The sequence below is a fragment of the Cucurbitaria berberidis genome, assembly GCF_010015615.1.
Source record: "Cucurbitaria berberidis CBS 394.84 unplaced genomic scaffold K460scaffold_5, whole genome shotgun sequence".
In the NCBI taxonomy this organism is placed as follows: Eukaryota; Fungi; Ascomycota; class Dothideomycetes; order Pleosporales; family Cucurbitariaceae; genus Cucurbitaria; species Cucurbitaria berberidis.
Window position 1 is genome coordinate 622,862 of NW_024468939.1, and position 23,383 is coordinate 646,244.

General features: G+C 52.2%; 9 protein-coding genes across 9 annotated transcripts; 6 read left to right on the plus strand and 3 right to left on the minus strand.

Annotated features, from left to right (window-relative positions):
* Positions 1-347: 347 nt before the first annotated feature.
* K460DRAFT_409006 (uncharacterized protein) lies at positions 348-2,916 on the minus strand (the record flags this gene model as incomplete). The annotated part of the gene is made up of 2 exons (XM_040937212.1): positions 348-795; positions 845-2,916. The coding sequence occupies 2 exons, from the start codon at positions 2,914-2,916 to the stop codon at positions 348-350; spliced, it is 2,520 nt and encodes an 839-aa protein (XP_040784110.1).
* A 1,530-nt stretch (positions 2,917-4,446) lies between these two features.
* On the plus strand, positions 4,447-6,053 carry K460DRAFT_169192 (aquaporin). The gene is made up of 4 exons (XM_040926941.1): positions 4,447-4,851; positions 4,963-5,263; positions 5,315-5,569; positions 5,629-6,053. The coding sequence occupies exons 1-4, from the start codon at positions 4,543-4,545 to the stop codon at positions 5,943-5,945; spliced, it is 1,182 nt and encodes a 393-aa protein (XP_040784111.1). The 5' UTR covers positions 4,447-4,542; the 3' UTR covers positions 5,946-6,053.
* A 536-nt stretch (positions 6,054-6,589) lies between these two features.
* K460DRAFT_169185 (HET-domain-containing protein) lies at positions 6,590-9,252 on the minus strand. Its single transcript, XM_040926940.1, has 2 exons — positions 8,692-9,252; positions 6,590-8,629 (listed from the first exon to the last, which is right to left on the minus strand). The coding sequence occupies exons 1-2, from the start codon at positions 9,203-9,205 to the stop codon at positions 6,810-6,812; spliced, it is 2,334 nt and encodes a 777-aa protein (XP_040784112.1). The 5' UTR covers positions 9,206-9,252; the 3' UTR covers positions 6,590-6,809.
* A 101-nt stretch (positions 9,253-9,353) lies between these two features.
* On the plus strand, positions 9,354-10,895 carry K460DRAFT_169205 (kinase-like protein; the record flags this gene model as incomplete). Its single annotated transcript, XM_040926942.1, has 2 exons — positions 9,354-10,634; positions 10,813-10,895. A coding segment is annotated over one exon (1,069 nt), but the record flags the coding sequence as incomplete, so codon positions are not given.
* Positions 10,896-13,474: 2,579 nt separating this feature from the next.
* Positions 13,475-15,456, minus strand: K460DRAFT_293742 (WD40 repeat-like protein; the record flags this gene model as incomplete). The annotated part of the gene is made up of 4 exons (XM_040929446.1): positions 13,475-14,326; positions 14,375-14,934; positions 14,987-15,111; positions 15,170-15,456. The coding sequence occupies 4 exons, from the start codon at positions 15,454-15,456 to the stop codon at positions 13,475-13,477; spliced, it is 1,824 nt and encodes a 607-aa protein (XP_040784114.1).
* An 803-nt stretch (positions 15,457-16,259) lies between these two features.
* On the plus strand, positions 16,260-18,351 carry K460DRAFT_369573 (peptidase M18, aminopeptidase I). Its single transcript, XM_040933982.1, has 3 exons — positions 16,260-16,492; positions 16,546-16,607; positions 16,695-18,351. The coding sequence occupies exons 1-3, from the start codon at positions 16,423-16,425 to the stop codon at positions 18,087-18,089; spliced, it is 1,527 nt and encodes a 508-aa protein (XP_040784115.1). The 5' UTR covers positions 16,260-16,422; the 3' UTR covers positions 18,090-18,351.
* K460DRAFT_369574 (4-nitrophenylphosphatase) lies at positions 18,276-19,570 on the plus strand. The gene is made up of 5 exons (XM_040933983.1): positions 18,276-18,378; positions 18,426-18,447; positions 18,532-18,600; positions 18,653-18,744; positions 18,795-19,570. Exons 1-5 carry the CDS (start codon positions 18,313-18,315, stop codon positions 19,455-19,457), a joined length of 912 nt encoding a protein of 303 aa, XP_040784116.1. The 5' UTR covers positions 18,276-18,312; the 3' UTR covers positions 19,458-19,570.
* Positions 19,571-19,682: 112 nt separating this feature from the next.
* K460DRAFT_419601 (DNA primase, large subunit) lies at positions 19,683-21,694 on the plus strand. The gene is made up of 3 exons (XM_040938026.1): positions 19,683-19,903; positions 19,965-20,497; positions 20,552-21,694. The coding sequence occupies exons 1-3, from the start codon at positions 19,714-19,716 to the stop codon at positions 21,350-21,352; spliced, it is 1,524 nt and encodes a 507-aa protein (XP_040784117.1). The 5' UTR covers positions 19,683-19,713; the 3' UTR covers positions 21,353-21,694.
* Positions 21,695-21,960: 266 nt separating this feature from the next.
* K460DRAFT_369576 (fructose-bisphosphate aldolase-like protein class-II) lies at positions 21,961-22,996 on the plus strand. The gene has a single exon (XM_040933984.1). It carries the CDS (start codon positions 22,033-22,035, stop codon positions 22,912-22,914), a length of 882 nt encoding a protein of 293 aa, XP_040784118.1. The 5' UTR covers positions 21,961-22,032; the 3' UTR covers positions 22,915-22,996.
* Positions 22,997-23,383: the final 387 nt, after the last annotated feature.

Consider the following 23,383-nt stretch of genomic DNA (forward strand, 5'->3'; position numbering starts at 1 on the left):
TGCGTAGTAGGCACTTTATATGAGTTGGTGGAAGGAACGACGCGAGGGGTTGTTCTAGAAGATTAGTTTTTGCCTAAACTACACAGGATAAACCCAACCCAGTCCCTCAGGGGCTGGAGCGGGAAAAGGTTGAAACGCTGGTAGTGTGAGCTGGGAAGATATACTTCCCAAATAAAGATTGAGTTGATTCACGCCTGAGTGCGCTCCAATTGCCTTCCAAAATACGAAAGCCCGTAATCGCCAATGCCGACGATCAAATGCAACGCCGTCATGTTCCTACTCCAGGGTATATACCTCCCAATGCAATTAAAAAGCTTCGCGATGAACCGTAAATCCTATTCAGCCAATTATCGATCCCTATCGACATCTTCTGGTAGCGGGCGCCGTTGTAGACCAGTAGAGCTTCTCACGGCCTCAAGGCCTCGCCATATGACTGTGGAGACCGTGGAGCTTAAATCTCGCAAAGAGGTGCTAAGTTCAACTGGCCTAGTGTCTGGAATGTCTCTTCCACTTTGTTGCCTGTCTTCTCCAGACCAGTTTGCTTCAACATCGCCCGTTGGCGGCGAATATTCGACTGGCGGAGACAAGGCGATAGGCATAGGCCGTGACGCCGAAGCAGATTCGTTGCGGGTCTCTGCTACTTCCGTCTGTACTTCGTCTACATTGTCTAAAAATCGAGCCGAGCGTGTCGGTGATGGCGATTGGAGGCGGTCGTGATAGGACTGCGACAAGGAGCGTACAACATCACCTTTGCAGATAGGACATGTCCGGCGACGTGTGACGAGCCAAGGAGTTCTACAAGTGTTAGCAATATACCTGGCGACATCGACGAATGTTTACTCACATGCAATCCGCGTGGAACTCGTGACCACACGGTAGGCTCATGACCTGGCTGACCCCATCCACATACTCTTCGAGACACACGACACATTCTTTCTGCCGACCACCGTATCGACGCCTCCATGCCGCTAATCCCGATTCGCCCTTCTCTTCTTCGCGGCCCCGAGACCCATGTTGAACAGAGGACGAAGTAGCTGGTGTCTCCGAATCAGACCTGGAGCGTGATTGTGGTGCAGATGATGTGGGCTGGGATGGAGAGTGCTGTAGTAGAGGCGTTGTAGGAGAAGATGCATGAGGAGTTGCGGATGAAGAAGTCTCGCTGATGGTCTGGTAGGTTCTGACAGGAAGACGCTCTACTACAGACTTGGGTGCTCTCCAGCGTCGGCGTCTGATACGCGATCGAAGAAGGAGTAAGGCGTACACGACTGTTAGAGTGACTAACGGACTGACGACAAGAACGAGAAGAGTATCGAAAAATGGACTAGTTGACACATTCGTAGGCGTGAGAGTCACCCAGAGGCCTTGGTGAGAAGCTGGCTCGATGGATGTTGTTTGAACCTTTTTAAGATCCGGGCTGGTGATGGATGTGACGCTTCTTATCTTTGCAGGTTTTGTCCTAGCTTTTGGTGGTGTCTCTGTACCCGAACCAGACCATCTGCTCCACCATGTTCTGTGCTTGAAATCCGCCCCGGTGGTTCGAGTGTACTCGCCACTTCCGGGCAACACATTATCCCCTCTCTTGACGACTGCTGGACTTGAGCTAGTTGCTTTTCTGGGTTCATTTGTCGACGATGGAAGAGGTAAAAGATCGGGATCCCGCCAATCCTGTTCACCAATGATGAATGCATCTAGCCCCAGTGTGGAGGCTGGGCTAGGTAGTGCAGATTTAGTTTTGATGGGTTCCTGGTCGTCATCCCAGTCTCCGACTTGGACCCAGTCGTGATCACCGCTGTTGGGGATTCTTCGGCTGCCTGCTTTTGGAAGCGTGTCCTCCCCGCCACCGAAACCTATCGAAGACAAGAACGAATGTAGCCATCCTGTCTCTTTTGGAGCAGTCTCCTTTGCCGAAGCTAATTCGTTTTGCCCTCCGCGACTCGCGGGTTGTGTGGACTTTCGGTTACCTTTGGTCAATGTGGACCAGGCTTTGCTGTTTTGCTTGTTACCAGTTTCCTGATCCATGCCTTTCCCACTCTCAGCATGACCCGCCTTGGCTTTGTCACCCAACTTGGACTCGTCAATCAGGCGCTCGGATGGAAGAAGAGAAGATAGCAAATGCGCCGTCGTATGTGATGTGAAGAGGGACGGAATGGTAATGTTGGAGGTATCCCCTTTAGCGTACATGCGAACCAAGGCTCCACCGCGCACATCGTCGCCTACAATGACGGCGGTCGCGCCACGCCTCTGTGCCCACTGGACTTTGGCCAAGAACCCACAGCCCCCTCTTTTGAGGAGCGCCACTTTCCCCGCCATTTCAGCGCTCTCTTGTATGGACTGGATATCGGCATGGTCAATGTTTGGTGGTGTGTATGTCTTCAAGGTGTCGGGCCACAAATGGTCGTCGGTGCCGTCGTTCACGGCCGCTTCTTGCAAGGTGTCGACCTTCTTGTCTCGGTATATTCCCTCACTCGGCGCAACGTCCTTATCTAGTGAAGTGCCTTTGGTCTTAGTCTTGATGTCAGTAGTGGGCTTGACAGTGCTGAGAAGACCATCGCTGCCGTCATGCCACCCAGCGACGTCGCCACAGCCCAGCTCGCCCTTGCCCATTGTATCGTCGCCAAAGCCACTGCCAATCCACAGTGGGCCACTCAAGCCATTATTGGGTAGAGCAGGCCCGAAGGCGGCAGGGCGTGCGAGGAAGAAGGTCGAGTTGTCATCGGTAAGGCTGATAATGGCCGACGGCGGGAACAGCGAGCCGGGCGATGTGAAGGAAAAGAAGGACTTGAAGTTGCCTTCAGCTGGAGAGACGGATGTCCTTTCGAACTCCTCATCTTGTGGTGCCGCGAAGGCGATATATACGAGCAGCGTGACGGCTACTAAGCTCGTAGATAGCGAGAGAAGTAGTCGAAGCGGGCGCATGCTGGCGGGCGTCTTGGACAGCGGTCGGGCGGGGAGGTGGAGGTGGAATGCAGCAGGAGATGCTGGAGCCCTATTGTAGTCAAGGCATTCAGCAGTTGGTCAGGAGAAGCTGTGCGTGACCTGTGGGCTCAGATTGAGTGCGGTGGATGATAGGGTAATCCAACGGCAGCAGGAAGCGTCACGACTACTTGGGTGGCGCACGGCGCAACACACACGGCGAAGATGCAAAAAAAGAACGCGGACGAGGGGAAAAAAGCAGTGTAAGACGCGCAAGCAAACTAGGAGCCAGGAAGAGACGCTTCGTAGAGTATGGCAATGTGCATTCACAGCCTAGGGATGGCCCGGGCCGGCCGTGTGATGATGCCCTCGCCCCCGCACGCGACGGTTTCGTCAACGGCCAGAGACACCACGTGACCTTCTCTTCCCTGGCTGAGCTCAACGCCACACATGATTTCCTTTTGACATCTACTTCGAAAGGACGCGACCTGGTCTGATGGAACTATACGAACTTTACGTAGGTCCTAACGTTGGTACACGGCATCATCCGGCTTCACGCACCGCTCAACGTCGTAATCCAGTCAAATCGCATGTCAATTTCATCAGAGTGAAACTGGCTTCACCATGCGCCGCTGCAAGCAGGTTGCGGGCTCACTTGCGCCCCAGTCAACGCAGTTTTGGTGGCGGCTTCAGACCAAAAGACTACTTTATGCCCATCTTCCAGGACACGGCTCCGCCCATGGCCTCCGCATCGAGAGAGGGTGCACAAGGAGAAGCCATCGACTTCACCGTTACATTGGGAAAGCAGGCCATGGCTCTAGCATACCCACGTCACAACTGATAGCCATTCCTGCACGCGTTTGACTCCGGGTGGCCCAACCAGCCAACTACAGTCCATGGGTGACTACGAGGATGGCGCTCCCTTGGGCCCTTAGCACCTCCGTACTGCATCTGTCGCCTCAGTTCTGCATCACTTCACCCATATTCCACACCGGAAGTTGAGAAAAGTTCCCGATGATTCTGGTCAAGTGGGTGTTGGATACCTTTAGACGCTTCAACTAACCATTGCCATATTGGGGTCGTCTACCTCGTATGGAGCAGCTCTCTAGGCCAGTAGCACATTCCCCACATCTTACACCTAGCATTGGCATTGGCTGCGACCGCCGCTTCCAAGCGCAACTCTACGCTTTACTATCAGCGTAGCAAGCACTACTACTGCATTGTATCACATCGTGCCTTCAACGTTGCCAGCCGTCGCTTCCCCTATCTTCGCTGTCATGTCGTCACATTCCTTCCTACCTTTTTTTTCCCTTTGGACGGCTTCACCCCTCTTGAACCCCTCATCTCCTATCCTCTCGCAACGCGCACTCATTACCATCTCCTATACCATACCTCAGTTGTCCCTATACGCACAATTTCTAGCCCTCCGTACCTAGCTACCGAGTCTAGCCCGTCTTTGTATCACACAGCCTGCACATCTTGACGACTCGCACTTATCTTGACTCACCTGAAAGAGTACCTGTCTCTCACGCATCCGTCGACAGCAACCTTATCAACTCTCATTATTAACGCCGCGACAGCCGCAGTTACAAACGTCCCCGGCCTACCTACAATCCAGCGGAAAGCCTCATGGTCCTACCAGGTATGAAGCCAAAGTACACTGAGGATCCAAAGCGTCCTAGCGAGACGCGCCTGCCTGGCTTCGGATGGCTGCCCAACAGGATCCGTCATCTATTCATTGCCTGCCTGGGAGAGTTTGTTGGCACCTTTCTCTTTCTCTTCTTCGCATTCGCAGCCACTCAAGTCGCCAACAACCTCCTCAATGGCAAGCGTATGGACATTGAGTCGCTCATGTACATCTCACTGGCCTTCGGTTTCTCACTAGCAGTCAATGTCTGGATTTTCTTCCGCATCAGTGGAGGACTTTTCAATCCTGCTGTAAGCCACTCCTTGTTGAGTCCAATACACGAATGGCCTACACAACACCTGTTGAAGGCCTTCATCTATATTCACGTCTATCGTAAATCTTCCCTGACTGACAATGCTTAGGTTACCATCGCCATGGGTCTAATCGGAGCCGTCCCTTGGTTGAATGCCGCTGTGCTCGTCGTTTCGCAGATACTTGCAGGTATTGCTGCGGCTGGCATGGTATCAGCCCTTTTCCCTGGGCCACTTTCCGTTCGCACGACTCTTAGCCGAGAGACATCCGTTGTGCGGGGCCTGTTCATTGAGATGTTCTTGACTGCCCAGCTCGTCTTTTGTATCTTTATGCTGGCGGCCGAGAAGCACCGATCGACATTCATTGCCCCTATCGGCATTGGACTTGCTCTGTTTGTGGCTGAGATGGCTGGTGAGTGGATTACAAGAGAGAGAAGAGGTTGCAATGTGCTAAACTGAGCAGGTGTGTACTTTACTGGAGGGTCTTTGAATCCTGCTCGATCCTTCGGTCCTGCTGTCGTCCTGCGTAGCTTCCCTAGCTACCACTGGATATACTGGCTCGGACCTCTGCTCGGTGCGATAGTCGCGGTCTTCTTCTATCGTCTAATCAAGGCACTCGAGTACGAGACAGCCAATCCCGGTGCCGAAGGTAATGGCCATGAAGCATACCATATGAATTCGAAAGGGCAAGCTGTACATGATGATGGCCGCCCGTCAAGTAAGTTTTTGACAGGTATTTCCAACACAGGTTGATCATGAAATCTGACAGCTGTGTAGCCCGCCATGGGACTGATGGGGCCAACGAACACGACTTTGCATCCCAATTACAATCAGGCAAGAGACAGCCGTCGAGAATCCAACGACAAGTGAAGCCATCGAGCAACACAGCCACTATGGAGCATATCGAGAAGCCCACACACCCAGAGGCAGTATTTGCCCAAGGTATGGACGGCCATCGATCGGACAACGCAGTCAATCATCCCGATGATCGTCCTCGTGCCCAACACAAGCGTGCCTCTTCGAACTACGAGATAGCCTCCGACAGAAGCTATCGCAGCGGCCCGGACGCAGAGTCTGGCAGTTCAATGTCGTAGACTGGCTCTTCTTCCAACTCAAGCTCCACTTCGGCCCCCAGTGCCTGACATGAGAAGCCGTCGACTGAACCCGGGTGTATCGACGGTGCTCTGTATTGGCCTTGCTGCTTTCTGCCAGGCTTTATACTCCGGGCTTTCTTTTGTCCTAGTTGATAGATCAACGTTACGAGATTGATGAGAATGGGGACTGTGCGTTGCCTGACCAAAAGTTCACAATGTATATAATTAGGGCTGTGTTTCTCAGCGCAGGTCTTCTAGTAGCTCGAAGTCATTTATCCTCTTCTTTTCTCAGCACTAGTGCGTCAAAATCACGACATTGTATTCTGCTACCTTCAACTTGCCATCGTGCAGCCAATTGTCTTGAACTGTTTTTTGTGTTCATGGGTCACTCTGTTACAGTCCCACGAGGAAGATGCATCCATTGATGATGGCAGGGGACTACTCAGCGTCAACGAGTCACACCTTCAATTTGAGCAATGTGAAGCCTTGCACATCTGGAAAAAAGGCTCGTCTTCTCGACCCCCATCTCTCCCAGACCCATATCAAACCTCCACTCACACTATAAGTAGCAAAATCCCCGAAAACAGGCTACACCCGACCACTTTGCCAGACAGAAATGCCTTTCCGTACCTCACTCCCGATCAGCAATTCACTCAAGTACATACGAAACCCCACGCTCGAAGCTACCCACTACTATAGAACCCTAGTTTGCTAGACTAAGCCGTGCTCATCCAAATTTCAATCGTTATCATCAACCTCCACTTCCACTTCCGCTTCCGCTTCCGCTTCCACTAAAGCCGCGCGAATCCACATACAAAACACACTATACGGCGCAGCAAAGAGGCCCTTGCCAACGTGGGAGTACTAGATAATTCCTACTTCTACTGTTTGCCACAATGCAAGCTGGTCAGTATGAAAATCCGAAAACTCGAACATCCCAATCCTCTCAAAATTACTAGTGCCTTGCTCAGCTGGCGTGTCGAGCTTTCTTAAAATTAGTCCCTGCGCACATGTTCTCGACCCCACGTCCACGTCTTCAACCTCATCAACACGTACTATGAGTGCAATGTACTTTTTTGACGAGAATAAACTAGGGTCAATCCTTATCTCTTCCTCGTCTGCAATCGTCCGCTCGCCGATCTGGATTTCTATTTCTTGAGCCCGTGGATCACCGGAGAGACTGGCGGCGATAGACAGAAGATACGGAGGCTCTACATCATTGACGAGTTGAATGTAGTTTGAAGTCCAGGAGAGATTCCAAAACTCTGTGAGTCCCACAGATGATTCGTTGTTGACATTGCTTAGCGCTTCATCGTAACACGCGATTCCAACACCATCGCTCCAGTGATTTCCCTGCACGATCTGACTACTGCGCTGAAGCGGCAACGTTGGACCCCGCACCACGATAATCCCAGAGACAATCTCGCCATAAGGATTGCTGTGATCGCGGTACTCGATATGCTCGCGCACAAGGTCGAGCGAGAGATTGTTGTGTAGTACTCGATTTCTCTTCGGCCTGAATTCTATTGGCTCATCTGTGCTTGCCCACGACCAAGAAGGCGCACGGTACGTGTTCACGTGAACGCAGCTTTCCAGTCGGGCGTACCAGAGAAGACCGGAGGCGATGTCGCACGTCCACAGACCAGCTACGTAGTCTCCTGGTAAGGCTTCGTGAACGCGCTGACTGATACCAGAGAAAGCTGGCAACTTGTCAGACCCATAGGTTAGACTGCGATGAGAATAGCGCTCAACCAGCCTATAATATTCTTCAAGAACACTGGGAGTATTCGCGATTGCTGAAGTCTCCATGAAGCTTGGTTGCGCCAATACTGCCGAATGCATTACGGCAGATAGATTCGGAAAGCGATTCTCGGGAACTTGATTACCATGTACCGATCCGTCTGCAGCATCATAAACTGCTGGGCAACGCCAGTAGATTTGTCGCTCGCCGTAGTAGAGCTGGCGCGGCGGAAGAATGGACTCTTGTAGACACCAGCCTCGACTGCCGAGCGGGCCATAAGAATCCAAACGAAACAAGGTCTCTTCGTTTATGATAGCACGTTCGATCTTGACGGTGTTCCCATGTTCCTTGTTGTCGGGATACACTGGTAGATTGATTGGTACCGGAGAAGCCGCGTTGAGCTGAGGTTCATTAGCAAGTATGCCGTGCTTGCTGCCCTTGGACGCCATGGCCGAGAGGGTCACCGTGGAGTCTCGGTAGACAAGTCCCATCTTCTTCGACTCAATCTCCCAGTCACGCTTCGAATCCTGTATGATACATAGCGAATCGATCCACAAATATTGGATCCCTAGAACGCGAGTAATTGTGATAGCATCTTGAAAGTTAGGAGCTAAATCGTCATATGGAAGCATTTTTTCAAACGATCCCACTTTATCAGTAGTCAAAACGGTATCAATTTGACCACCCCAACAGTGACTAAGTGCAACATAATGGGCGCGTCGTTGGTTCGAGCATACCATCCGAATCGGAATTGTACCATCAGTACTCCCTACGTCGATAACGCGAGTAGGGAGCTCAGGTATGTCATTGCGCAAGCAGTTTCTATGCTTATTTTGACAATCACTAAGCCATTTCCTCGCTAGGTAACGGTTTGGTTCTGAGTTCAGGTCTGGGTCGACTTGCAAGTTCCCAATCCGGTACCCATCAACAACAACGTTTTGATCTACGAAATACCAGTCATTAGACGTCAGGCTGCATTGTACAAAACGAACACACTAGACGTACTTGGGGGAACGCTGATCTTCAATAGCAGGATGGGAAGCTCGTCTGGAATGTTACTACTCGCATCTTCATCAGAGACCTCGGATTCATCGTCTGGTTGATGCCCGATAATCGAGCCAATATGTACGCAGAGTGTGTCTAGGGCTAATGCACCTTGTAGCGAGTCGAGATGCGTTGATCCTCGGGGAAGAATTCGAATCTTAATGTCAGATGACGGGGAGCGTATTGCGGCGGCGAATATCGACTCGCTAGGCTCGCACGATGATCCAATCCATGTCTCTGCATATATGTCGTGCGGGTCAGAATATCCTTTGAGACACTTTACCAAAAAATCGCAAATGTCACATCCTTGCTCAGCTGAGGTTTGCAGATCTTTGACAGACCCGTGGTGTTGGTAAAAAGCGTGCTGGGGAAAATAGCCTTCTGTCGATTGGGCTTTCACTGTCGACTCAGCCTTTACAAGACTTACTAAGCGAGAGATGGAAAGGTTGGCGCAAAAGTCGCATCTTTTGAACATTGCATGGATTGTTGGAATGAAGTGAAGTAAGAGATAGGAAAGCGGGGTTCGTTGCCTCTAAAGATGATACCGCCTTATGCACGTCAGCGAACCAGGAATAGCTGCGGAAAATCGCGGCTGAGACTAAGCAGGAAACATCCTCTGAATCAATGAATCGCTCATCCAAAAACACCGTGTCTCCAAAGTTCAAAATGCGAACCCTCTCACTCGTGCTCGTTTCAGCGTTGCGCTGGTGCCTTGCCGAAGCCACGCCATGGCAATGCCGCCCCGGCTCCGTCGACCTCAACAACATTTACCCCGAGCTCGTCAGTGAGAGAAACCACACCGTCGATATTGGCGAAGGCACAGATGGCCAGATCTTCATGTCCGAGTCCTCGGAACAAATAGCGATCAAGCGGTTTTTCTCCGACACGTCGTCCGACCAGATTCATGATGAGTACTGGATCGGCCAATCGCTCTCACATCCGAATATTGCGAAGACACATTCGCTCACCCGGCATCGAAATGATACTGATGATAATGATGATGATGATGACGGATATTGGCAGATGGAAATGGAATTCGTCCAATTTCCTCTGCTCGATCTACTCGACCACGATGTCTGGGCTGAGCGCGCGTGGAGTTTTTCCGCTACAAGCTGCGTCTTCGCCCAACTCGTGGAGGCTGTTGCATTCATGCATGAATCTGGCATCGCACACCGTGATCTGAAGGTTGAGAACGTCATGGTGGCTAGAAATGGTGTCGTCAAGCTCATCGATTTTGGCAGCGCTGCGGCGTCGCGGAGTGCACTTGCTGGAACAAGATTGAACAGTACAGAGAATTGGGTAGGTACACCGATTACGATGGCGCCTGAAGTGCATGGAGAGAGGTTCTTTGACATGGAGAAGGCCGATGTGTGGTCACTTGGCGTCATCCTGCTAAGGTTGTCGTTGGGGGTGTATCTGTGGGAGCCTGAAGGCGTCCTTGGTGCATTGGCCGACAATGAAGCCTTCCGAGCCTTTTTGGCTGAAAGAGAAGATCAAACGCCGGATACGAAGAATGGAGAGGATGTTTGCACGCTGTGTCAACTACCACAAGTAGCAAGAGATATCGTCGCGGGCATGCTTGAAGTAGACCCTCGGAAGAGATTGAATTTGCGGACCGTCGTGGAGAGTCAATGGTTCAGAGACACCGCAATAGCTGTATCGGAAGGTCTTGCGAACCCTGAGCATCACTAGGTCCTGGATTTCATGCGCTAGAGTGCACCACGCCATCGCATTTGATAGCCGTCAATGCCAAACCCGCGTCACAAGCTGGGCCACCGCCGCGTCAGAATCACATGGGGGTTGTAAGTTGAGTCAGGCCGCACATCAACACATTCGAAGTATAAACCACTTGCGCGACTCCTGCCTCCTGGCGCTTGCAGTGGGTAGCTTCAAGAATCTAAAATGTATAAGTACCGGGTGAGGTGTTTACAATCCTAGCTGCACTTCATGTTTTCCGTAGTGTTCATCCTCTGTTAAGAGATGTAACATGTCACGAGTTGTGTTAGCAGACAGGGTTAAGTTTCTATTGCAAGGGTCTATTCTTTGACCAGTAGTGTCACCTAGCTGCTGACTTTAATACAGATCACACGACCGCATTGAAGCTGCTAGATTTCGCGAACTCTGCAATCTCACCGCTATAATCGAAAGCCATTCAGTGCACCCGTTTTCCCAGCTTGATTCACTGTAAAGTCAAGACATGGGCATAGTCACTGGAAACTAATGCAAGGTTGTTCATCATCTAAAGTTCGTGGATTCTACTGATAATGCATATCCACCCCTGTCCAAATCGTCACCACTACCTTGCGTAACCTTTGCCAATTTCGATCCTACTCCACCATACCGCCATTTCGATGATCCTCTCAACGCGGGTTCTTCGACTGCTTAGATGGTCTTGTGGGGAGGAGAAGCCTCACGCTTAATCGTCTTGTGAGGAGGAGACGCCTCGCGCTTGATCGTCTTATGAGGAGGACTGCGAACAGCGAGATTGGCCTCGACGGGGGCGGCGGGGATGATAGCCGCAGAGACGGCAGTAGCGAGGAGGGGAATGGAGAAGATAGTAGAGAGCTTCATTGTGAATATGAGGTTTGTAAAGAGCTGCTGAGCTTTGTTCGAAGAGGTATGCGATTGTGGTTGAGATGTCTGAGCAAGTCTTCGCACTGCTGCCGCCCTTTATATACAATTGAACCCCCCCTGGAGCTGACTAGTCTCGTCGTCGTCGTCGTCGTGCTTGGACTTGCATATTGCAATGCACCTACCTGAGGCTATACTCTCGCTAGAAGGCGTTAAGAGGATTTCCAAAGCGCCTACGCCCTGATTGAGCTATCGCTGGTTCTGTGAAAGTACTATCCTGCGAGTTTGCCTCAAACGTCAGGCTTTCGCTTGCCTTGGTTGCGCGGCACGCCTTACTATAATCTAATCTACCCACCCCCGGCTTAGGAGCATACACGAATCTTAGCATTGTTTTCTCCGTTATCGTAGGCGCTTTATTTGCTATGACTGTTCTTTAGTATCTACGCACAGCTCTTGTGATCATAGGAGAAGGATTTCCTGGGGTTTACAAAGCTTTATCCTTATATGAGGCTTCTTGAACCCTTACCGATTGGAAGAAAATGGGAAGAAGAGAGCACGCTACGCGCCTGAGCTGGGGGCGGGAGTTGTACAACTTAAAGGAGTAATACTAATGCATCTCTAAACCTGGCAATTGATGCTTTGCGGATTGAAGTGTACGCATCAACCGTCACTGACGTTCCTTGTGCAAAGTGGCTACTGCTGCTTCTTCGTTCATTTCCCGCTTACGAAAACTTCTCTTTGCGTCCAGAGAGTCCTAGCTACCACCACAAGACACACGATGTCCAGCAAGATTTCAGAATAATACTTGTGCATGATTGTGAAACCGATGCTGACGCAGAATATAGCTGAGTAACGAGCCCGAATCTCGAACCAGGCTAAACCAGCCTCTTATATTGCACCTATTTGGGATAGCTGAGCCAGCCAGCCAGCCAGCCTATACGAGCGCCCGGTCTACACATCGTAGGAATCCTGTTGAGGAGCAGCAGCATAGCTATCGTGTGTGCAACTTCCTAATCAGGCCAAGAACGGGGGACGCCTTAGGCAGGATAAGCTTTCGTGGCGCGGCCACTTGGGGCTCCGAACGGGGCATCCCGCAGCGGGTTTTACCCCATTGTTGACCGCTCCTCGCACGCAACATCCAAGGACAGGGCTAAGGGCAGAAGTTTAATATTTCCTTGCCCCTAGATTAACGTGCATTAGGTGAGGGTTACGGAAGCCGAATGATCAATCGTGGGCCCTAGAGTACGAGGAACTAGTTGAAAGTTCTAAAAGCTGCTTCATGTTGTGGTTTATTCCTTGCTAGCGTCAATACTAGTATTTCGACGTTCCGTGCTCTATCTTGCCATGGGAGATTCTCCTGCCATGTTTGGTCTTCGGCGTCACTAAAGTCTATATTTAGTAGCTTATATGGTTCTCAGAGATGTGCGTGCGCCGAGGAGGAGTCCGATCTCACAAGTCATAGTTCAGGATCGCACGTTACTGGGCCCACTTCGCGCTATCATTCATCCAACCGGGAAAAGTCAACACCATAATAACAATGATGAATGAAAAGACATTCATGTGTTCCAAATATCTTTTTGGTATCTCGGGCTATTATTGTACAAAGTTCATCATCATCAAGGGGCTCTCCAGGTCAGCTTGCCCACTGCCCTACCCATATGCCCTGCTTTAAATGCCGTAAACTCCAGCTTTCAGCCCCAGATCACCCGCCGAAGCCAAAAAAATATGCTAGCAAAGCCGCCCATCATGAGATACCGATATGGCCCCTGATAGATCGTCATCCAGGTGGATAACCAGAGCCAATGCGAGCGCCCATAACCGCCATTGAATATGCCGAGTTCCATGAAAATGCCCCCCCAAAAAAGAATAATATCGTGGTATCAGAGCCGCAGCATGTAAGAAACGCCCGAGGCACCCGCCCATGCTCATAAGGAAATACTGATCGTGGCCATCCACGTCGGGAAAAGTCGCTAGTCGGAAGAAGAATGCAAACGGACTGAGGTGTGACTCTGGCAGTAACTACATCGACAACGAGCTGCGCATCTACACAGACACGTTAGTGATATGAAAAGGCAGACAAACGAGTCTGCCTGCACTGCACTGCACGCCGAGCCAGCCGGATTTCAGTCCTATAATACAAAGTCAGAAGAGGAAGCGCAAGCACATGGAACAGCTAGCGAATAACACCCCAGCTGTCCATGCTGCTGAGGCCACCCGTCCGTTCCTTCTTCTTGAAAGCGTTCCAGAAACGAAGGGTTTCGTCGCCGGCGCCAGTGACGATGACTTGGCCGTCTGGACTCATGGCAAGGTAGAGTACTCGGTACGTGTGGCCAGTCAACGAAACAACTTGCTGCATGCTGGGGTACTTCCAGACGATGATTTGATTTTGGCTGTACCCGTGCGTTGAGACAATCTCGTTGCTGTTCTTTGACCAGGCAAGGTTGCATACTTGGCTGCCAGTGTCGAGGCTGTTGATGAGGTTGGCTGGCGCGGTAGGTGAGATGGGTACGTTGGCGGAACTCGATGCAGACGCGGCAGCCGACGCGGCAGCAAGGGAGGAAGCCGAAGGGCCGTTGGAGGAAATGAGAGTGTTCCAGAATTTGATGGTTCGGTCTGCCGTACCACCGCCGCTAGCGAGAAGGCCTCGCTGGTGTGGACTCCAAGCAATGGCTTTTACGGCAGCTTGGTGTTCACTCCACTTGAAGGTAGGCTCGGCGTTGAGCTTCTCCCAAACCATGAGCTTGTTGTCGTTGCCTCCAGAAGCGAGCTGCTGGTCCTCGTGGTTCCACTTGAGACCACAAATCTCCTGCTTGTGTCCTACCAGCTTACGAAGCCACTGGTCTGGTTGTCGAACATCGCGATGATAGATGGTGCGATCCCTTGAGCCTGAAGTCAGGATGTGCTCGTTCCAAGCAAGGGCACCAACACGAGCCGTGTGGCCCATCATGGTACGAAGACGGCGCTGCGTCTGCGCGTCCCAGATCTGTACTTGACCTCGATTGGTACCAATTGCAATGTGCGAACCCTACATTGCGTTAGCACGTTAGGTTGTAAATGACGTGCAGCAACTTACGCGTTGTATCCAGTTGACACTTGTGACAGAGTCATCAGCCAATTCGCATAGCTTAGTCACGCGGCCGCTGCTCGAGTTCCACATGTAGACACACGATCCAAGCCCGACGCCGAGCGTGTTTTGACTGCCCCAGTCGACGAGGTTGAGGTAGAAGTCGTCGGCAAGATCTGGCGCATCGAGGACCTTGTAGGGTACTTTGGATACAGCTCGAGGTGCGCGCTGAGGGCTGAGCAGCATGCGCTGACTACTGTACTTGATTGGCGAAAGGCTGTAGAGATCTGAGCGGGTATTGAGGTTGAGTATGCCCTGCCGGCTTGAGGGCGTCCGCGATGGTGTTGGCTGGCCTGCGTATGAGAACAGATTCTTGTGTGGGGTTGAAGGCGTCAGAGACGGAGGAGGCAATGAGCCAGTGGTTCTAGCTGGAGGAGTATGTGAGCGGCCTGCACCCCGCATATTGGCACTGTCAGTTGGTGACAAACTCTGCGGAAAGGCCTGTGGAACTGAGCGTTCGAACATCTCCTGGCGGAGCACGGCGGAATACGTCCGGTTTGCTTCTTCGGCTGGGACAATGTTAGTCGGGGTTTCATTTGATTGGTATTGATACCGACTGACTCTTCTGGAAGTGTAGCTCATTGTGGGGTGTGCGCCTAGCCTTGGAGGGGGTAGCTGGCGAGCCATCGTCATGGAGGAGGTTGAAGCTCGCCTGGAGATCTTGACCCGCGCGATTCGGGATGAACCTGTCGCACTGGTTAGCTTTCTTCGCTCGCTCTGACTGCGCAGTGCAGCTCTGCTCACCTATCGCCATATATCCGCGGGCGCTTTCGGCTTGGGCTCGCTGTTGGTGTCCGCTCGCGCACGCGGCCGGCCTGCTCAAACTGCTCAAGCGCCTTTGACAGGGCAGACGCATCGACTGGCTCCGAGTTCCGGTCGTGTGCGTTGTTTTCGAAGACAGCCTGATTGCGCTTGTGGGTAGCCGTGGGCGGCGTTTTGGACTCTGGCGGGGATATCAATGTTGGCGTGGCGATGCCCTGTTCTATGTGGGCCGTCGCAGTAGCTGCGTCGGCTGCGTCGTCTCGCGCCATGGTGGTGACTGCGCTGTACTGCGATGGGCAGTTTGGTGGGTTGTTGTGGAAGAGGTGTTGCAGTCGGCTGGCGGGGGAGCTGTCCAGGGTGAGTTTGCGACGTATTGAAGTTGGAGGGCCAACAATGGCCTAGAAGCAGAGGTGAAGGCGGCGCGGAAGATGCGGTGAATGCGTTGGTGAGGTTGAGTTATGTGATTGCGACGGATGGTTGGTATTGGGGGAGCCCCTTGGTCGTTTGTCCCACCTCCTGCCCGATTGTAGCTGTGCGCGAGGTGCAGCAAGACAAAAGGATATATCCTATTTTACTCGAACGTGGTGGGCATGACAGGACTGCCGTGGTTGTGGCTGTTTTGGCGGGTGCGCGTCGGCGGGGGCGGTCGGCGGTGACTTTGTTGTTGTGAGGTCGGAGCTTGAGGCGCAAAGAGCCGCAAGCAGCTGGGGAGCAACGAAGACAGGCGTGGGCGGCGCAGGCAAGGAGCGACGGATGCAGCTGGGAGGGGGGCACGGGACGCAGGGCGAGATGCTCGAGCTGGAGAGACAGACGAGGGCCGAGTGAGGGCGGCGGGGAGGACGAGTTCGTGATCGCGGTCGTGTTAGTGCGCGAGGGCTGGTCCTGGTTCTCGTCTCGTCTCGTCTTGTCCTTTTGGGTCGTCTCGTCGCGCTGTGCCTGGGGCTGGCCGCTGTTTGGCTTGTCGCTGTTTTGATGCCGCCTACGCGTGTTGCAGCCAATCACCGCCCCTGCCTGTCCCCCCCAACCCAACCGTCCCGCTGCTTACCCTGCAACCGACTCTCTGCCCAGCATCCCCCACATCCAAGCGGCCATCCTGTAGACCTCGTCATCCAATCCCTATGCGAGTCGCCTGCAAGCTGCGAGCAACAATACTGCACCTCAGGCCAGCAATCTCACAGACACAACGCACTCTTCTCATCCCACCCCGCTTGATCCTGTCGTGTGCATTCAGAACCATGGCCACCACCAAGCCATCCCTCAAAGCGGCCGACGACTTCCTCTCCTTCGTCAATGCCTCGCCTACACGTACGTGGCCCGCTGCGCATGAACATGTGGCCCCTCGTTGACCTGTCAATTAGCCTTCCATGCCGTCAAATCAGCCAAAGAGCGGCTAGAGAAGGTGGGCTTCAAGCAGATCAAGGTAGGTAGTGAGTGCTGTTGCTTCATAGAACCCCAAGACAGCGGGCCATCGAATGCTACCAAGCCCGAGTGCTAACAAACACCACAGGAGCGCGACTCGTGGGCGTCAACCATCCACCCCGGGGGCAAGTACTACCTTACCCGTAACGGATCCTCTATCGTTGCCTTCGCTGTCGGCAAAAAATGGAAGGCGGGCAACCCGATTGCCATGATCGGAGCCCATACAGACTCGCCGTGTCTGCGCATCAAGCCTGTCTCGAAGCGCCAGGGCGATGGTTTCCTGCAAGTGGCCTGTGAGACGTACGGTGGCGGTCTGTGGCATACCTGGTTCGACCGTGACTTGAGCATCGCAGGGCGCGCAATGGTGCGGACAAAGGACGGAAACATCGAGCAGCGTCTCGTCAAGGTGGAACGACCCATCTTGAGAATCCCAACACTCGCGATACACCTTGACCGCCAGGAAAACTTTCAGTTCAACAAGGAGACCCAGCTGTTCCCCATTGCTGGTATGGTAGCAGCGGAGTTGAACAGGCAGGGCAAGACAGAGGAACCCAAGGACGCGGAGAGGGAGACGAAAGATAGCAGTCAGATCGAGCCATTGGCCGCTCCCACCTCGAGGCATCATTCGTATCTAGTCGAGATCATTGCAGAGGAAGCAGGTGCGGAGCCGGACCAGGTCCTGGATTTTGAAATAGTGCTCTACGATACCCAAAAGTCGGCCATTGGCGGTCTCAATAACGAGCTCATCTTCTCGCCGCGCCTGGACAACCTGATGATGACCTTCTGCAGTGTCGAGGGCTTGATCAAGAGTCTCTCTTCGTCCACAGCCTTGGACAATGACTCCACCATTCGCCTCATCGCTTGCTTCGACCATGAGGAAATCGGATCCAAGACAGCACAAGGAGCGGATTCGAATCTCCTACCCGCCGTGCTCCGCCGCCTTTCTGTCTTGCCAGCGTCCGAGAGCGATTCCGACAAGTCTTACGACAAGGTCGATGCTGACACTGCCACCGCCTACGAGCAGACCTTGTCCACCTCGTTTCTCATCTCTGCCGACATGGCCCACTCTGTGCATCCAAACTACCCTGCAAAATACGAGTCGCAGCACAGGCCTGAGATGAACAAGGGCACCGTCATCAAGATCAACGCCAACGCCCGATATGCCACAAGTACTCCGGGCATCGTCCTGCTACAGGAGGCAGCGCGTCGCGCAAAACCAGCTTCGACTAGTCCATCGTCGACCAAGGCAGGCGTTCCGCTACAGCTCTTTGTTGTCCGCAATGACTCGTCATGTGGCAGCACTATTGGCCCTATGTTGTCGGCTGCACTGGGTGCTCGCACACTCGACTTGGGCAATCCTCAACTGAGCATGCACAGTATCCGCGAGACTGGCGGAGCTCATGATGTTGAACATGCCATCAATCTGTTTGACAGCTTCTTCGAAAACTTTGAAGAACTAGAAAGGAAGATTGTTGTGGACTGATTGGACGGACCGAAGCTATGAAGGTTAGTGTCAGCAAAAATCTGTAGATACTCAAGTAAATAACATAAGAATGGGTTGAAACTTTGAGCACCCTGCACCTCTGGGAATCGGAATCTGTCGGATTTCATTCCGAGCCGCTTCAGGGTCCATGCCAAGAACCCCACCAGAGTCATCTTTCAGCGTCATTGTGATTTGTTCCATTATCTCTACAAAACCTCAAACCATGTCGAAACCCCAGTTCTTGACTGGCGACAAAGCCGCCATTGATGAGTTCCTCGCCAAATTTGATGTGAGTTCTGCATTGCCGCACTAGAACTGCCCTGACAAGCTGCGAAGGTCTTCCTGTTCGATTGCGATGGTATGCGCCAACTCCCCTAACAGTTGACAAGGCGCCCAGACGTCATCTACCTTGCAGCAGTTCACTGATTGTGAAGAAGGATAGGCGTTCTCTGGTCTGGCGATCACCTCTACGAGAAAGTCCCGGAAACGCTCGAGATGCTGAGGAGTAAAGGTACGATCTTTGCATAGAATTGGACGATCGCAGAAACTGATACCAACGACAGGCAAGCAGCTTGTGTTTGTCACCAACAACAGCACAAAGTCGCGAGCCGATTACAAGAAGAAGTTCGACAAGCTTGGAATACCCGCAGAAGTGGTCAGTAGGCGTCGCGTTCTGAATACGTCCTCTAGTTGACACGAGTCCAGGACGAAGTCTTCGGTTCCTCCTACAGCGCCGCCATATACATCGCTCGTATCCTCAAACTGCCGGCACCCAAGAACAAAGTGTTTGTGCTAGGAGAAACTGGCGTGGAACAGGAGCTTCAATCCGAAGGCGTTCCATTCATTGGGGGCACGGATCCCGCTTTTCGCCGCGACATTCAACCGGAGGACTTTGAGAACATTGCCAACGGCAGCATGCTAGATCCAGACGTCGGCATCGTGCTCACCGGGCTCGACTTCCACACCAACTACCTGAAGACGGCGATTGCTTTCCAATACTTACAACGTGGCGCAAAGTACCTGGCCACGAACATCGACAGCTCACTGCCAATGGCGCATACTCTTTTCCCTGGGGCCGGCTCGTCTGGTGCGGGTCTAGCAAAGGCTATCGGGAGGGAACCACTATCCCTGGGCAAGCCTAGTCAAGCGATGATGGATGCTGTCGAGGGCAAGTTCCAGTTTGATCGCAGCAGGACCTGCATGGTGGGAGACAGGATGAACACGGATATTCAGTTTGGCATCGACGGCAAGCTGGGAGGCACACTGGCCGTCTTGACGGGTGTGAGTAAGAAGGAGGAGTTCCTCGCTGAGGGAGCGCCGACTGTGCCCATGGCCTATGTAAATGCTCTGGGCGACTTGCTGGGTTGAGAGGCTCTAGAGCTGTCTGCGTAGAGCCAGTAGTGGGTTAGAAAATAGATAAACGGAGAGCCAATGATAGACATACCAAGCCTAGCACTTGTAATCACAACCTTGTGAGCCGTACATCAGCAACAAGGGTGCTTGGAGCGCGTCCTCTAGAAGAGGATTAGCGCCAACTGACGCGTGCCGACGCGCGACGCGCCTGCCACTTTAGAACTCCGCATCATCAGAAGCCAACAACACAGCAGTACACCATCAAAACATCATGATCCGCCACGATTACTCTCGAGTTGACCCCAAGCGACGCGCCAATCTCGACTACAAGAAGCGGCAATGGGCAAATGCAGAGTTTCAGCAGCAGAACTATGAGCACCGGCTCAACCTTTACGTCGTGCCGCCCACCGCAGAGATCACGCTTGAGGAATTCGAAACCTGGGCGATTAACCGATTGAAAGGTATGGAGCGCAGACAAACCATGTTGTAGCGAAGTCGTGTTGCTAAGTGCCTGTATTGCAGTCCTCTCCGAGCTCGAAGCATGTAGTTTCCGGAACCGCAGCCCGGAAGAAACCGCCGAGTTCATGAAGGGCATACTAGACAAATATCTGCCGCTGCGATCGGCCTCGTCAAAGAGCCAGAAACTTCAAGATGAGCGGAGGAAGGATCACTATTCACATTTCATTCTGCGCCTCGCGTTCTCCTCGACCGAGGACCTTCGACGGCGGTTTTCGAGGTTAGAGACGATGCTCTTTAGGCTCAGGTTCAAGGATGATGATCTGCGGGAGCGGCAAGAGTTTGTGAGGAGTCTCAATCTGGAGTGGGATGAAGTCAAGGAGGATGAGAAGAGAGAGTTGAGAGAGGAGCTGCTGGCGGCGAGCGGGCAGAAGAAGGGAGAGGAGCAGGAGTGGTTTAAAGTGGACTGGGAGAGAGTGCCAGAGTTGGTAGAGCAGAGGAAGGTTCTCTTGAAGAGGGGAAAGGCATATGTGCCGCAAAGAGAGCAGATGAGTCTTGTGGTTGCCGAGTTCACGAAGAAGCTAGACGATGCGCTCGAGGTATGTCGCTTCTCATCTATCTCACGTGGAGGACATTACTGACTTTGTCGACAGCTAACAGCCCGCGCACTACCCCGTCTAGACGAAGACGACCGCCTCGCCCCCATCCTCGCCCATCTCTCACAGTCGTTCACAGCCCCCGACGCCGCATACTCCTCTTCAGACGCCAACATCGACGGCCTCTCCACCATATCCGCAAACAGCATCGACACGCTCTCGCAAAACTTCCCCCTCTGCATGCGAAACCTACACACAACACTGCGTGAAAACTCCCATCTAAAGCACTACGGACGTCTACAATACACGCTCTTCCTCAAGGGCATCGGCCTCAGCCTAGACGAATGCCTAGTCTTCTGGCGCCGCTCCTTCAAACTCATGACCGACGACAAGTTCCAAAAAGAATACAAATACAACGTTCGCCACGCCTACGGCGACGTAGGCGGCGACGCGAACCGCCGCGGAAGAGGCTACACGCCCTATTCCTGCCAAAAGCTCCTCACCGAGCCGCTCCCCGGGCCCGGTCAAGCCCACGGCTGCCCTTACCGTACCTTCACGCCAGACAACCTCACGTCCATTTTACAACGCGTGGGCGTCAATGACCGCGATGTGCTTAAAAGCGTCAAAGAGGATGTCGGCAAGCAGAGATATCATGTTGCGTGTAACCGCGTGTTTGAATGGAGTCATAAGAGGGAGATTAAGAAGGTCAAGGATGATGGCAGTTGGGGCGCGAATGATTTGGATACCATTACGCATCCGAATACGTACTTTAAGAGGAGTTGGCTACTTAAGCATTTGGGTGAGGGGAATGCTGGGCTCGTTAATGGAAGTGGGGGTGGGGAGAAGATGGAGGAGTAGAGTGGTTGTCATGGTATATATGGACTGAGCTATTTTTCTTCGAATGTGTTTTTTGTATTGGGATGAGGATATGGCGTAGGGAGTCTTCTTGCTTGAAGCATAGGACGGGATGGGGGCTCTTTGGCATATGAACAGGAGGCATAATTTTCGTATGCATTCGCCTTTCAAGCTTGACTAAACCTCTATCTTCCTAATTTGTGGTCCTTTGTCCTTTCCTTTCTCCATAGCTGGTCACTGCTCGCATGCGGGCTATCTGTATAGGAATGGCAATTGCAGGTCTTGTAGCTTTACATCGGCTGATGTTGGGGTACGGGGCTTTGATTTGAGCCAGTAGAATTTAGGGTGTTGTCATCTTGATTCATGGCAATGTACGTGATGCTGGCACAGTGCCGGGCAAATCTAAGAACATTACTACTCTCCACACTATGTCCCTCTGGTGTAGCCATTGATTGCATTTAGCCGGCAGTTGCACCGACCGTCGGTGTTCTCGCCGCTGCAGCCTCCAAAGCAGTAACCCGATGCCCCGCAAAACAGCTGCGCTCTCGGAAAGTCGGAATATGGGCCGGAAAAGGAGGGGCCCCTCCACCATCGCCATCACCAACCGCCGATAGCCTTTTGTCTTTCTACCTGCGCATCGTCCCAAGCTCAATTGATTCCACCCAGACGACTCCAAACACAAAATGGCACCCGATCTCTCGCAGAACAAGGCAGTCAAGCTTGTCAAGCACGCCGCAGCAAACAACTATGCCATCTGCGCCACATGCTGCTACAACGTCGAAGGCATACTCGCTTCCGTCCGAGCAGCAGAAGCGAAACGCGCTCCTCTGATCATCCAACTCTTCCCCTGGGCGATACAATACGCCGATGGCGTTTTACTCCATGCCGCACGTGAAGCCGCCGATAACGCATCCGTGCCCGTAGCCCTACACATGGACCACGCGCAAACGCCCGAGATTGTCAAAAGAGCAGCGAATTTCGAGCGAGGATTCGACGGCATCATGGTCGATATGAGCCATTACGACGATAATCTGGAAAAGACTGCTGAACTTGTCAAGTACTGCAATGAGCGCGGTATTGTCACCGAGGCAGAACCAGGTCGTATAGATGGTGGAGAGGACGGTGTGGGCGATCTGAGCGAATTGGGCTTGGAAGCTATCCTCACTACGCCAGAGCAAGCGGAGGAATTCGTCGCAACGGGCATCAACTGGCTTGCCCCTGCTTTCGGAAATGTACACGGGAACTATGGGCCCAAGGGGCCACAGCTGGACTACGAGCGTTTGAAGCGCGTACACAGCAAGGTGGGAGATCGAGTGAGTCTCGTACTGCACGGCGCGGGTGGAGAATGGTTCAAGGAAAAGCTGTTGAAGGAATGCATTGAGTGTGGTGTTGCCAAGGTCAACATCAATGATGCGTTTAATAACGACTACATCAAAGTCCTGAAAGAGGAGGCTGGAAAGACGCCGCTTACGGGCTTGATCGAGAAGGCTACGGATGCGATGCAAAGGAGCATTGAGCAGTATATAGAATGGATGGGAGGCGCGGGCATGGCGGATAAGATATAGACATGTAGTCAAAATGCTTCAAAACCATATTATCGTCAACACATCGTGAAGCCGGAAAAATAATACTTGGACTGTATAGTCTAGCTACTCGCACATTAACTTTGAGTGGTAAGGCTTGCGAGGTAGTACCGAGTCGACAATTGGTGACTTCTAGTGCACGGTACCGAGGTAGGACAGCCGATGAACCGCGGCAGCCGATGAACCACTTTTTACTAGTAAAAAAGCTAAAAATCTAATTTTTATTTATTTAATAACTAATTATATAGTAAAGCTATATAAAAACTTTATATATAAAAAATATAGAAAAAAGTATTTCTTATAATTTTAGAATTTAAAAATAGTTTAATATTTTATATTAATAAAGTTATATTAAAAGTAAAAATAGAAAAAAGCAATTTTTAATAATTAATAATTTTATAATTATTATATATTAAACTATTTTAAAATTCTAGATTTATAGAACTAAGTT